Source organism: Protomyctophum parallelum (assembly GCF_964188405.1).
Source record: "Protomyctophum parallelum genome assembly, chromosome: 8".
Taxonomy (NCBI): domain Eukaryota; kingdom Metazoa; phylum Chordata; class Actinopteri; order Myctophiformes; family Myctophidae; genus Protomyctophum; species Protomyctophum parallelum.
Window position 1 is genome coordinate 34,158,524 of NC_139703.1, and position 14,343 is coordinate 34,172,866.

Genomic DNA, 14,343 nt, shown 5'->3' on the forward strand with positions numbered 1-14,343 from the left:
TATTTAAACAGTTTTTAGATAGAAAATGTCACTACTGCAATATTTTTGTCCTTTGTTCCCTCTCTCTTTTTGCCTCAGAGCAAATAATTAATGACCATGCCTTGATATTTTGGTTCTGTCAAATGAAGAATCATTATCTGGTCTATTTATGTTCTCTCTCTGGGCCAGAGTAAATGGACTCGACACCCTTTGCGATACTCTTGAACAGCATAATAATAGCTATTTTATCTCACCTCATTTGTAAAAGGAAAAATAGCTCAAGTTTCTCTCTCTCTCTCTCTTCCATTGTTCAGATCACCGAGATGGGTAAGGATGTCCTTCCGGCCTGGCTCCATTGGGACTGGGACAGCGGGGTCCTCCGAGGTCTCCCCTTAGAGGAGGACAAGGGTGTCCACTACATCTCCATCTCCATCGCCAACCGCACTAAGTCCCCCGCCTCGCCCGCCTCGGAGGTCTTCTCCATCGAGGTCCACCCCGAGGACCACTTAGACGGCGAGCAGCCACAGCTGGCGCTCAACCAGGCCTCTCTGGAGACCAACAACGAGGTGCAGCCGTTCATCTGTGGCCACGAGGAGCCCGTCACGGTGCTGACGGTGATCCTGGACGCCGATCTGACCAAGATGAACTCGGAGCAGAGGGTGGAGCTCCTGGACAGGATGCGGGGCTTCTCCGGTGTGGCTCTCCAGCACATGAAGATCCTCCCGGTGGTCAACAATCGGCTGTTTGACATGTCAGCTTTCATGGCTGGTCCGGGAAATGCTAAGAAGGTGCGTAGGTGCTCTGGTTGAACATGAATGAATGGATGAGTGAAAATAGAATTAGTTGTAGCCGGTGAGTGAAGATGAAGACTGATTGAATGGATAGGGGAGAGGGAAATAATAACCTCTAGGCCCCCATGTTTAAATGTTGTTTCCATTTCTTAGATGTTTTTAGTGGTGTGATGTTTCTTCTTTTTTATTTTATGCATTTGCTTACTGTAGCACTTTGAGATTCTCAAGAATGCAAAGTGCATCTAATAATAATAATAATAATAATAATAAATACGAGTAAGTTTGGTAGTTAACAAATGAGTATAAAACTATAATAAATTAGGGTTATTAATATATTATGCATTGTGTATTAATACATGCATTTCATTGCAACTAGGTGGTGGAAAACGGAGCCCTACTGTCGTGGAAGCTGGGCTGCTCCCTGGACCAGACCACGGTCCCAAACATCAATAGCGTCCAGACTCCTGCCAAGGAGGGCACCATGTCCGCTAAGCTGGGCTACCCCGTGGTGGGCTGGCACATTGCCAACAAGAAACCCCACGTCCCAAAGAGGGTGAGGCGTCAGTTAAACAACACCCCGACTCCTGTTCTGACCGTGCTTCCCCCTACGACGCTGGTGGAGCCTCCGGTTAGGATCGTCCCGACCCTCTCCTCTCCGTCCATCACCGGCCCCACCGAAAGCTTCGCCTCACCCGTGAGAGAACCTGTTCCCTTGCCTGGCAAGCCCACGATTAGGGTCCGCGAGTCCATCGCTCACACCCCGACCCTGATACCGCTACAGCCAACCAAGGTGATGGAGGCCACAAGCACCGTCACCATCCAGGCCACTGTGACCAGGCCTACCTTTGTAGTGCCCACTGCCACGCCACCTACCCCAACCCCCACCACAAGGCCGACTAAGAGGCCCAAGAAGCCCAAAACGCCAGCACCCCCCAGGGAGCCCAAGACCACCACGGCCAAGCCGTCTAGAAGCACCACGCCTTCGCCCGTCGTTCCTGTCGTCCCTGTCGTCCCAGACCTCCACAACATAAAGCCTGAGCTGCGCAACCCCATTGACCAGGTCAATGCACTGGTGGGAACCTACTTCGAGGTCAAAATACCCTCCGACACATTCTTCGACATCGAGGACGGCACCACGGACAAGCTGCGCCTGACGTTACGGGAGAACCACAACGAAGCAGTGGGAGAACGCTCCTGGATCCAGTTCAACACCACCAGCCAGCTCCTCTATGGCCTGCCGGATGCCCAGCACGTCGGCAAGCACGAGTACTTCATGCACGCCACCGACAAAGGCGGCCTCAATGCCATCGACGCCTTCGAGGTGCGGGTGAACCGCTGGCCTCTCAACGACAAGTCCCCGGTGCTCTTCAAAGCTCGCTTCGACGGTGAGCTGCAGTCGATAACCAACAACATTCACCTCAAGATCCTGCTGGTGAAGAGGCTGGCGATGGCCCTGGGCGACCGCAACAGCAGCACGGTGAGCCTGCGCAACATCACCAAGGGCTCCATCGTGGTGGAGTGGACAAACACCAGCCTCCCACAGAACCCGTGTCCCAAGGACCAGATCGCCGAAATGAGTGCAAAGCTGGCTAAAGACAACGGCGCGCCCAAGCCGTACTTCATCAGCACCATGGGGCCCGAGTTCAGGCCCCTGGACGTCAAGGTGTCGGGCAAAGCTAGCTGCAGGATGTGGTCCTTCGTCCCGGAGCACAGCATTCCCATGGTGGAGGTCGCCGCTGTGACGCCGGCCTCGGGCACGGGCCGCCAGAGCACGGACGATGTGTATCTCCACACGGTGATCCCTGCCGTTGTAGTGGCCGCCATATTGCTGATCGCCGGCATCATAGCGATGATCTGCTACAGGAAGAAGCGGAAGGGCAAGCTGACCATTGAGGACCAGGCCACCTTCATCAAGAAGGGCGTGCCAATCATCTTCGCCGACGAGCTGGACGACTCCAAACCCCCTCCCTCTTCCAGCATGCCCCTCATCCTCCAGGAGGAGAAGCCCCCACTCCCGCCGCCCGAGTACCCCAACATGGCCACGCCGGAGACCACACCCCTGAACCAGGAGTTGCTAGGGGAGTACACGGCTCTGCGGGACGAGGACCCCAACGCACCGCCCTACCAGCCACCGCCTCCGTTCACCACCCCCATGGAGGGCAAGGGCTCCCGTCCCAAGAACATGACCCCCTACAGATCCCCACCCCCCTACGTGCCACCCTAAGACTTGGCCCTGCCCTCCCCTCACACGGGCAGAGGGAGAGGACACCTGAATTGAACTGAGGAGTCGGTTTCCTTGCTGATGTTTTGTCTGTTTGGATATATACACAAAGGGGAGGGATTTGAAAAGAGGTGCTACAAGTACAATACTGACAACTTGGACTCTGGTTTGGGATGGGGTGGGAAGGGAGGGGTGTTTCAGGAAGAGATTGGCTGTAAAAAAAAAAAGAAAAAAAAAAGGCTGGGCAGGACTACTGGTTCAGTTTGAACCCAGCTACTATGGTGGCCTGCAAAGAACAAACAACGTCTTGTTATGCCGGCTCACGAGCTGACCAAGTTGGTCAGTAGCGACAGTTGGGGAGAAAGTGTTCTCCTATCCCAGCGCTTTTATCTGTTTGTTTTTTTCCTCCTCAATGTTGTTTTGAAAATCTGCTTTTGTTTTGGGGGTCTTCTGTGTCTGCATCCCCCAATTTCTGTTTATTTTTCTGGACATACTTCACATCAAACTACTTTGCCTAACAGCGCTCCTTTTGTGCCCCTTTTTAATAATACGAGAAGACAATGAACTGCCATCAGACCTCTGCAGGCAGAAACTCTGGTTTTTAATAAGGAGAAAGAGAGTGATTCTCTGAATATATGAAAAAAAACAAATCTTTATTGCAAGGATTTTGGATCGCCCCTGCAGACAACACATATACGAATGAGAGGCGTGTGTGTGTGTGTGTGTGTGTGTGTGCGTGCGTGCGTGCGTGCGTGTGTGCGTGCGTGCGTGTGCGCGTGCATGGATTGGGACTCCATACAGTTTGCCTTTTAACATTAGCTGTCCATTTCTATCCTTATGTCTAGTCGAGATGAGAATAACAAGGTAGCCTAAAAACGAATTAGACATGAATAATAAATGATGTTTGTTTGATTTTATCCATTTTAAAGATTCACTGTATATCGAAAAGATGTTCTGATAGATAGCATTATTATATATATATTTTATTTTTGTTGGGTGGTGGAAGAAAAAAGATAGAAGGAAGGGAGTGCCTCCCTAAAATAATCTGCAGGAGCTCTTTTTTGTCTCCTTGGTGAAACAATATGAACACGTCTCATACGAGTCAACAACGGATGCTCTCTGTGATGTGAAGATATCCTTGTTTATTGTTCTTACACTCAGCAGATATTATGTACATTATGTTTGGCTGGGTGCACATGACTAAGTGGATAAGTATGCACAGTTCATATCTGAGAGGGTGAGTGAATGAACAGCCGGATCGGATGGAAGCCACAGCTCAGTCACAGACCTGCCGCTTACAGTATGTGGGAAAGCATGTAACTGTCCTTTTCTCTTGCCTTTTGACAGATCAATTAGGGGGCAAACCATTTGAGAGACAGTTTGGCTAGGTTCGGTACTTTTTGCGAGGCATGGATTGCTGTTTTACACAATCAACAGGTTCCCCCTTTCCGCTGTTTTCACTCCAAAAATGGATGCCTATGTTTTAGTTGAAGTTGACGATCTTAACTGATGGTGGAACGCAATTTCTGCTTTTTTCAGTAATGCAACAAAAAGTGTCTTTTGTACATACCGTGGTTCACTTGTCAGGTTGGAGCTGTATATTTACACATCAGCTCCAGATGTCTTATGTCAACTGGGAAGAGGAGCCCTGCAGTTTATTTTAGACCAGGGGAAATTATTTTTTTATGTACCGAGGCTCAACTCTCAGCTCTGGGGAGAGGAGGGAAAAAAAAACAAAGAAAACAAACAGTGTGCCAATGGAGAATGTCACCGGTAAGGGACTGTAGAGTCAGTCACATTGTATGCCTACTGTAATTTATGCTCCACCGCACAACGGCGCCTGCAGACTGAAAATAGCAGATCTATAGGCTCACAACTCTCGTCCACAGCACGCTGTGAGCCTATAGACTGGCTATTTTCGGTCCGCTATGGCATCATGCGACAAGGTATAAATCAGCTCTAGAGGTCGGAGGAGAGAGGAGAGCTTATGCTAGCGTGAAGATGACAGAGAGAGGAAAGGGAGGGAGATGACATATCTGAAGGGAAAATCACACAACAAAATAATGGTCATGGAAAATCTCTAATTTTTTTACAAAGTTTTTGATACAGCCTCAAATTGTTTGATTATGAAAAGGAAAAAGAAAAAAAAAGATTAATGATTAGTCTGCGATTTGTAAAATCTTAGCTTAGAGTATTGATTCGATTATGTACACCCTTTTTTCTCTCTCTCATGGGTCACATATTTCAAGTGTTTTTATTTTTATTTAAGTTCTTTCAGCGTGTGTGTGCGTTTGCATAGAAAAATGTATCTCCTGCTATACAAAAAGTTGGAATGACCCGTATTTTATGTAATCAAAAAATGTTATTTTTATGCCCTTCTGTTTGCTAACGATTATTTTTGTTTTTGTTTGTTTTGTTTGTTTTTGACTGAAAGTGACCCTTTGCAATAATGATGTATGTTGCAGTCCATTCAGTGACTGGTCGATGCAGGTTGGAAGCGAGTGACACGTACAGTGTATCATGATGTAGTTGGTTCTTGTAGGATGCCAAGGCTTTTTTGCTTAGCGAGTGTGCATTGTCATAATAAAACCAACTGGTACGATTAAAAAAATAAAAATAAATAACCACTCTTGACACATGTATTTGTCTCAGAAAAGGGGCTGCTGTCTCTCTTGGGATTGTGGATAAGGGGATAAGTATGTTATCCTGTCGTGCATCACAATCAAACCCAAATTGATGTTTATGGATGAGCCTCTGGTCACCATTGCTTTTCTAATGCGTCCACTTAGCCTCATTATTGATAAATCAATCCATCTCAAGTCCACCATGGCTGACCACCCATCCCCCCACCCCCCTCCCACTAGACGGCATCTTGATGGGTGGATGTTTTGTATGTCTCAGTCAGGACTGATTGGACGGGTCACAGTGGACATCTTTGCCGTGCTTGACTGACTATCAAATAATTAGTTGGACAAATCAGCTTGAAAGTCCATCAAACATGGCTGGCTGTAGCTGAATGATGGGCTAACGCCCAAATGCTCCTGATAGTTGACATTGACAAATACCCCAATCCCAATGACATCTAAAGGGAAATTAAATGTTTGATATGTTTATATGTGAAACCTGTAGAAATACCTTTATCTCTCACTCACTCTCTTACTCATATATACTAACACACACACGTGCACACACACACACTACATACAGCTGACTTTAATTGATCACTCGATTGATTAGATGTACATACATTCTCCATACTCTCACACCCCCCTGACCGATGGTGACAGGCCTTAATTTGGGAGGATGTGTGTTGTGCGAGGAGAGGGGGTGATGGATGCTTTCCTAAGACATGGCTGGGGGATGAAATGGGTAAATGGATCACGAGGATGACAGAGATTAATGTGGCATCGATCAGAGACTGATTGAGGCTCCTTGTCAACACAGGCACCTGCATAACGCAAGGACATGACACGGCCTCTCATAACACAACCCCAGCATCACTGTAGTCATTTCCCTTCAATCTGTGTTGATAGGGGTCCATTATTGCAATCTACATCGGCACTTTTTCATATCATGTGTATGCTTCGTACACAGAACGTTTATTGACGCCTGCAACATTCAAAACCAAGCATTGCTGTGCTTGAATGATCTGCGTTATTATTGGCACAATAGACTACCCAAAATAACCGTAAACCTGGAATTCTCATGGTTGTGGTAACGATTCAAAGTTAGGTCATAAATTAATGAGCAGGTTGTCAGACAGTCGGGAGGATCAAACGCAACCTTGATGAGCAGCGCTCTTCGCCAAAAGTTGAAGTATTTTCTGTTTGATGCGCCCAAGGCACTGGATGGCGAGAGCGCTGAAAGACAAGACACAGCGCAGGGCAGAGGAGCACTCCAGAATGTCTTCGCCATATAAATGCAGATGGCAGAAAGGCGCTGACAGCTCAAAAATAATTCTGTGGACACTGGACACGGCCCCTTAGGAGACTATCACACACTGTTTGCAGGCCGAAAAACGCAGAGTGTGTCTTTTCTGTGCAGTCTTCAAATCAGAGTAGCTTGCAGCGCCTTCTCTGTCTTGATGCTGCCTGTCACTCAAGTTCAGGCTCTGATCAGACAAGAACAATCTCTTTGTCTCTTCACCGGCTCTCAACTCATCGGATTGGATAGAAGGGGAAAGAAAAAGCAGCAATGATCTGGAGCGCTTATCTGCTTTGAGTTTGAGTTTTTAGTTTTTTGGCGCTCTGAAAAGGTGGGCGGGCGGACCTCTGACGTCACTATAACTCAGACATAATTATAAACAAACCCCATACGCCCAATATATAGGCAGGACCACGGCCACGTCACTCTGACATAGCCATAAACAAACCCTGTATATGGAGATCCGGTTGTCCAGAGCCACAGATCCGACCGCTAGTATGCACTATATATGGTAATGTATGGGACCGACGTTATATGCCCATATATGGGCATGCCAATATACAGGGTATGACACCAAGTATTTCCATAGATGGTCATAAAAAGGACACATACATATTGGCACAAGAGGGACACATTTGCTAAAAGTGAGTATGCCAGAATGAATGTGGTTGAAGTACACAACCAGGCGAGGAGAAGGAGAAATGTGCATGAATTAAATACTAGTAATTCTGCTAAAGCCATAGATTTTGAGCTCTTGAGGTTACATCTCCCCATGACACCATTTGGTATACCATTCCCATTAGTACTCTTCCATTTAAAGCTATGCCCTTCGTTTTAGTGGATCAAACTGGGCTGAGAAGCTGATGGAGTCAGTCAGAGAGACTGCAGAGTTTGCATTTTGAAAGCCAAATCAATCGCCTTCAGGGTGCCAGATAATCTGAATCATTTGCAGATGAGTTGTTGAATTGATCTTTTGAACTTTCTTCAGTCAAGTCAACTTTTCAGTAAATTGTGGGGGGGATTTTATTATACATACATTTTCAAAATGTCACAATGTAGAATATTTAGTTTGGAACAAGGGACAGTCAGAAATCAATTACTGTAGATACACAATATAATAGGCCTCCCATGCTCCTATAGGGATGCACATTATTTAGAATACAGTGTTTGTATTCAATATAAAGCATCTCAGAATATTGCAACCCTATACTTAATTCATCTAAGAATAGACTTCTGGGAAGAGAACCTCTTCTGCACAGGATCAATTATTGGACGACACAACCTACACTTAAACTATGATTTAGGAGGTGTAACTGTCCCAGGCACTACTATTCACAGATGCCTCATGAATATTGCCAGAGTACTTCTTTTGAATAATCATACACCGGTGTTTGAATCAGGTTTAATGATATGTTAAAAGCATGGTTCCTAACTGAATGCGTAAACAGACTTTCAATTAAGTCTCCTTTCTGTTCTCATGAATAAGAGCTAGACAAGAGGGCTAGACATCATCCTCATTTGACCCTGCTGAGGAGTGGTGGAAAAAGTACTCAAATGTTTCACTTAAACAAAAGTATCAATACTGCAATACTGAACTACTCTTTTACAAGTAAAAGTCAGGAATTCAAACTGTTACTAGTTACTAACGTTTTTAAATAATTGTAGTGGAGTAAAAGTACAATTTTCACCTCTGAGACTTGGAAGTACAAATACTTCAAAATTGTACTCAAGTACAATATAGTTAGGCCTACTTTCCACCACTGCTGCTGAGTAAGGAACTCGGGGGACTTGAAACAAAGTGCTAACAAAAACAAAGACACAGCACATTAAGAAGCGTGTCAATTTGAAATAGTGCCTGTTCACTTGTATACTCATTCTGTTGCATTCTTCTGTTTCAAGAAAAGTCTCTGAAGATGAAGATGTCTGAAGATGAAATGTCACTCACCATTTGTTTTATGATCGTTAGATGCAGGCAGTGGGTGTTAACTTACAAAGAATATTGTCTCTGGGAGCAAAACAAAGCAGCAAACAAATACTCTTTAATCTGCGTGCTTGGCATACATTTTGTGTATACACGCAAGACTTTCAAATGATGTTTACACAAGCATAAACAGGGAAGGGTCTCTAAACATGAAGAAACCACATACAAATGGATTTTACTCTATTTTAACGGCCACAAATTCGTACCAGTAAAAGTGGAAAAAATGATTTTCTCTAGCATTGTGATGAATTAATACCAGTGAATCTTCCATAATGGATTACCGGTATGTCGTGTGCCTTTTCAATTGTGTTGTATTATTATCTTCACACCTTACATGAAACTCTAACTTTAGAGTTTCAGAGTTTGTGATAAATTGGTTCATTCAAGTATTGCATTTCAGACCAAATAAAAAGCACAACCGTAATTTTGCTTTGTAATTGTAATTAATTAAACACACATTAAACACATTAATCTCTTTAAATCACAGCAGATAATACATAATTTAGACAGGGGTCCTTTGAAATGCAAGGGACAAGTAGGGGTTATTTGCGGTCGGAAAAAACAACCCACTTCATCATGCAGTAGGAGTAGGCTAACTTAAAAAGAAAACCACTTGAAATGATTGCCACAACCCGACTGCTGATATGTGGCTTGTTTTCTCTGGAGCTGTGAACACTTTATGAATTGTAAATTGGGCTGAGTTAAACAATCTCTCCAATAACCGAAGTTCCCAACAACATAAATGTGATTAGGTCTGAGAGGGTTGGAAGCACTAGAGTAGAGACTATGGCCTCAGGCCGCACCACGCCTCTCAGCCATTATAAAATACAAGGTAACCTCACACCTCTTGTCACACCTCAATCATCACCTCATCTATTCTACGTCCGAGCATAGACATGGTAACGTCCCGCCTGCCTCTGATTGGCTTACCGACACTACAGAATACCGCTGGTCTCACCAGACTGTCCTCCATCCGAGGTGGGAAATAGTACAAGAGAATGATAGCCTGGCACGCACGACAGTAACTTTTATTTTTGTAGAAGAGGCAAACTAATATTGTTTATGCCGTTTGCTTTGATTGAATGAATGATTGATTGATTGAACACGTATTTGTATGATTTGATTTGGGTGTGTTCTAAATTATTGTGTTAGTGTTGATTATTGTGTATTAATCTAATTATAGTAAACTAATACTATTATACTAAAAAGATAAAGATCAAGGGAAAAGAGACCTTTTTACAGTACAATAATGTTTCAAGTTTACACTGTACACGTGTAAAATAAATGGCATAAACAATATATTAGTTTGCTTCTTCTACAAAACATGAAAGTTACTGTTGCAAGTGCCAAGCTGTCATTCTCTTGTATTGTATCGTACTTGTATTATTTACTTATTTCCCACTATGGAGTAACCTCTTGGCAGACTATCCAGGATATAGCTATCCACCTCGGAGGAAAGTCTGGTAAGGCCGGCAGCATTGGTAGGCCAATCAGAGCCAGACGGGGCGTTACCATGTCTATGCTCGGACGTAGAATAGATATACGTGTTGCAGACAGGTCACTCCAACGAACTGCAGCGGCCAATGAGGCATCTATATTAAACTATTAATATCTATGATATCTATACCCCCACTCAATAGCCACTCCCCATTCAACCGTATCCACTACACCATGCCTCCACTCACCACAGCAAATCCTTGTTGCAATCATGATGACAGTATAAATACACTTGTGATCTCTTGACTGGCTTGTCTGTCCTGCTTCACAACAGACCAAACATGGGTTGTGAGTAGGCCTACTGTGCTTGTGGAACGGCTATTTCTGATATTCATTATATGAACCTTTATTGAAAGGATACCCCCTTGAGATGTATAAGCTCGTTTTCCTCCTCGATTCTCGCTAGACTCTTACTTGTTAACTCTACTGTAGTAGATTCAGCTATTGCACAGCTCTTTACTGATTTCAACAAATCACTGCCATGTCCATTACAAATATAGGCATTCAACTCAAATGCAACTGCATAATGAAAATGGTGTAAAACTAATTTATAGTAAGGAAGCCAAGTATATTTTTGAGTAGTAAATCATTATCATCAATTAGTAAATAATAAGGTATCAATTTATCCAAATCACTGTGCTGTTGTGTGGTGCAGAGTGAACAAGTCCCACAGCCTTCACTGAAACAGAAGTTAATGTAGCAGTGACATTTTGATTGGAAACTCAATTTGTGACTAAATGTGATAAAAAAAACCTTTCATTTATTTCTTCACGCCACCTGTGGAACTCAGAAAGTTACCATGTCTTAACGGTTAACGCAGCAGCAGGTTACTTTCTAGACATTATTTCAGACCACAGGTGTCATTATTGACTCCCCCCCCACAAGCTGTGAAGAATTATTAGGCCTATGGCATTTCCATCCCGCCAGTGCTTAGACTTACTGCTTGTGACATAACGTTCCGCCAGAAGGAATCCAACTAGCAACTGCTTAAGTTCTGGCATAATACTACGTCTGATAAGCTTTATTATTGTATAATAATATATATCAAACCAGATCGCTGATTTCAAAATTTTCATTATTATTTTGGCTTGGCCTTCTTTAGCGATCCTAGACCGGGTTGTGCAACTGTGCTCCCGTCCGCATCCCATTATACAGGCTGACTAAAAAGCGATGTTCGGATGTCTGCTGATTATCCAGTGGTCTAGATGGAAACATTGGTGCTTTCTAGAGCAAGGATGGCTATATTTTAGCTCGCTAGCATTGACTCTACTTATTTAGCATTAAGATGGACGCCCAAAACAGGATGTTGGTCCTGTGTGTGCAGCCTTTAAATCGCCTCGGCAGCCCTCGGCATACATACAAAGTCAATGCAAAGACGAGAATTGCGTGAATGGGTGCGGCGCGACCTGGCGCGGTACAAACGGGACGAACCGAGGCGAATATATATATTCAGGTCTAATTCCTCATGGGGGCTGAAGCCCCGCCGCCCCCACGGAGTCTACGTCACTGCCCTGGCTAGACAACCCGGTGTAGCAGAGATATGTGCTCTGAAGAGTGCCCCTTTCTAGTTCAAACTGCAGTATATCAGGCCCAAACCAGTTGAGGAGATTGCTATGCTGCGGGACGATATGGGATTCGTTTTTTTTATGACAAAGCTCTATATTCATGTCAGGAATTCACTCATTGCAACAAGCAGCCGATGGAGACAACCAATTATTTGTTGTAAAAAGAACATATCAGAATTATTTTCTGTCTCTAGAAGGGCATTGTTTATCAGCCTGGCCCAGGTATAAAATACAACTCACACCACCCATTTCTTCACTTTGAAACATTGGTGAGGACAAACATTAAAGACCTTGTAAACAGTGCAGTGTGAGAAATTTATCCCATTTGCTTTCCGAAACTTAAAGTGACAAGTTATATTGTCATTCCTTAGAAACATGAAAAGGCGAGGTTTCAACAACAAAACAAAAAATATAAAGTGTGACTGAAATAGAATTCAAATAAAACTCAACCATAATCCAATACAGCACCAATTTTGACACATGATTGATTGATTGAAATATTTATTAACAGTTTGTAGAATTTACAGTACATTTTAAGCACAAACTCAATACAAAAGACTGTCAACTGTGAGTGGACGACCCAATTAAGCATTACACTTGTTTACAACAGGGTCCACATTGTTCAATTCATCAAAACATTTAGAGACATACAAATAGACACTTCTATGTAGCTAAAGAACAGAACAGGAATTCATCATATAGGAAGCAAAAAGGGAAAAGATACATATACAGTGAGGGGAAATGGGGTGGGGGGGGGGGATTCAGTTTTTACAGAGGCCAGTTTCGAATTGCAGCCATCCGTAGGTGCCCTTTGAGAGCGGTTTTGAAGGAGTCAAGGGATTCACATGTCTTAATGACTGTTGGTAGGGCGTTCCACATTTTGGTGGCATAGGAGCGAAAATAATTTAGTCCCTTGTTTGTGCCGAATCTGGGTTGTACATGGTTTGTTGCACTCCCTCTGGTGTTGTGGGTGTGGACTTCGCTTACATTAAGGAAGTATTTAGACAGGTACATGGGTATCTTGGTGGTGTATCGAATCTTGTGGACCAGACCCATTGCAAGATGCTGTACTCTGTCGTCGACCCTAAGCCATCCCAGCCTGTCAAAGTGGGCAGGGGTGAGGTGGGTTCGGGGGGTGAGGCCCATTAGGAGCCTGACCAGTTTGTTTTGGGAGGTCTGGAGCCTTGTTTTAAGGGCCTTTGAGGTGCTGTGGTACCAAGAGGTGGATGCATAGTCAAAGAAGCCTTGTACGAGGGCTCCTGTTAAGGTCTTCAAGGTGTTTTTGCTGACCAGTGAGGAGATCCTGTAAAGGAATCTTGTTCTTTGATTGACTTTTTTGATTACGTTGGTGGCCATCTTATCACCGGAAAGATTGGCCTCCAGGATGGAACCTAGGTAGGTAATTTGATCTTTTCGTGTGATAATATTGTCACCCACTCTAACCAAGAAGCCATCTGCCTTGCTGAGATTACTATTTGATCCGAAGAGGATGGATTCAGTTTTTCCCAGGTGTAAGGATAGTTTGTTATCAGCGAGCCAGGTGCAGATTCTACCGAGTTCAGAGCTGAGGGTCTTTTCAACCTGCAGTTTGTTCCTGTCCGAGACCAGCAGTGCTGAGTCATCTGCGAACAGGAACAAGTTGCAGTCACAAGCTGAAGTCATGTCGTTAACATATATTAGGAACAGTAAAGGCCCCAGTATGCTTCCTTGTGGGACGCCACAGCTCACTGGGAGGGGAGGGGACAGTGTTCCGTTCACCTCCACCATCTGTTCTCTCCCCTCCAGGTAGGATTGCATCCAGCTCACTGATGTGCTATCAAAACCAATAGCTTTAAGCTTGTTAACCAGTATGGAGTGGTTCACGGTGTCAAAAGCCTTTTGGAGGTCCAGCATGACCATGCCGCAGTATTTTCCAGCGTCCACCTCGTGTTTGATGTGGTCGCTCAAATAGAGGAGGCATGTGTCAGTGGAGTGGGATGTTCTGAAACCAGATTGGAACTCGTACAGCAATTTATTAGTGGCAAGATACTTTTCAACCTGTTCATAGACTATTTTTTCCATCACTTTCGAGATGGAGCTTAGAATAGATGGATAGATGAATAGATGAATAGATGAATAGATGGAGACGGCTCTAGCCCAAATACACAACATGACAACAGCTCATAACCAGCGACGGCGCTATAGGGGGGGGGCTGCTGGAGGCTTAGGCCCCCCTAAGCACCCCCTGCCCACGAACCTAACTGTGATGAAAAATATTCATGGAATAAATAATATAAATATAATATAATATAATATAATATAAATCATTACTATAAAATCATACTTTTTATTTTTGGAATGCTGAAATAATCCATAACCTTTATTTGCTATGGGGGCGAGCCTTCA

The 14,343-nt window shown here is 44.2% G+C and overlaps 1 protein-coding gene across 2 annotated transcripts in view; it reads left to right on the top strand.

Moving 5' to 3' along the window:
* The window catches only part of dag1 (dystroglycan 1), a 55,998-nt gene extending 50,378 nt beyond the window's left edge, over window positions 1-5,620 (top strand). For both annotated transcript variants that reach the window (XM_083772094.1, XM_083772095.1), the window contains 2 exons: window positions 294-767; window positions 1,147-5,620. In XM_083772094.1, coding sequence (XP_083628220.1) covers window positions 294-767; window positions 1,147-2,994 — 2,322 coding nt within the window. In that variant the 3' untranslated portion in view covers window positions 2,995-5,620. The remainder of the gene's footprint in view (window positions 1-293; window positions 768-1,146) is intronic.
* Window positions 5,621-14,343: the final 8,723 nt, after the last annotated feature.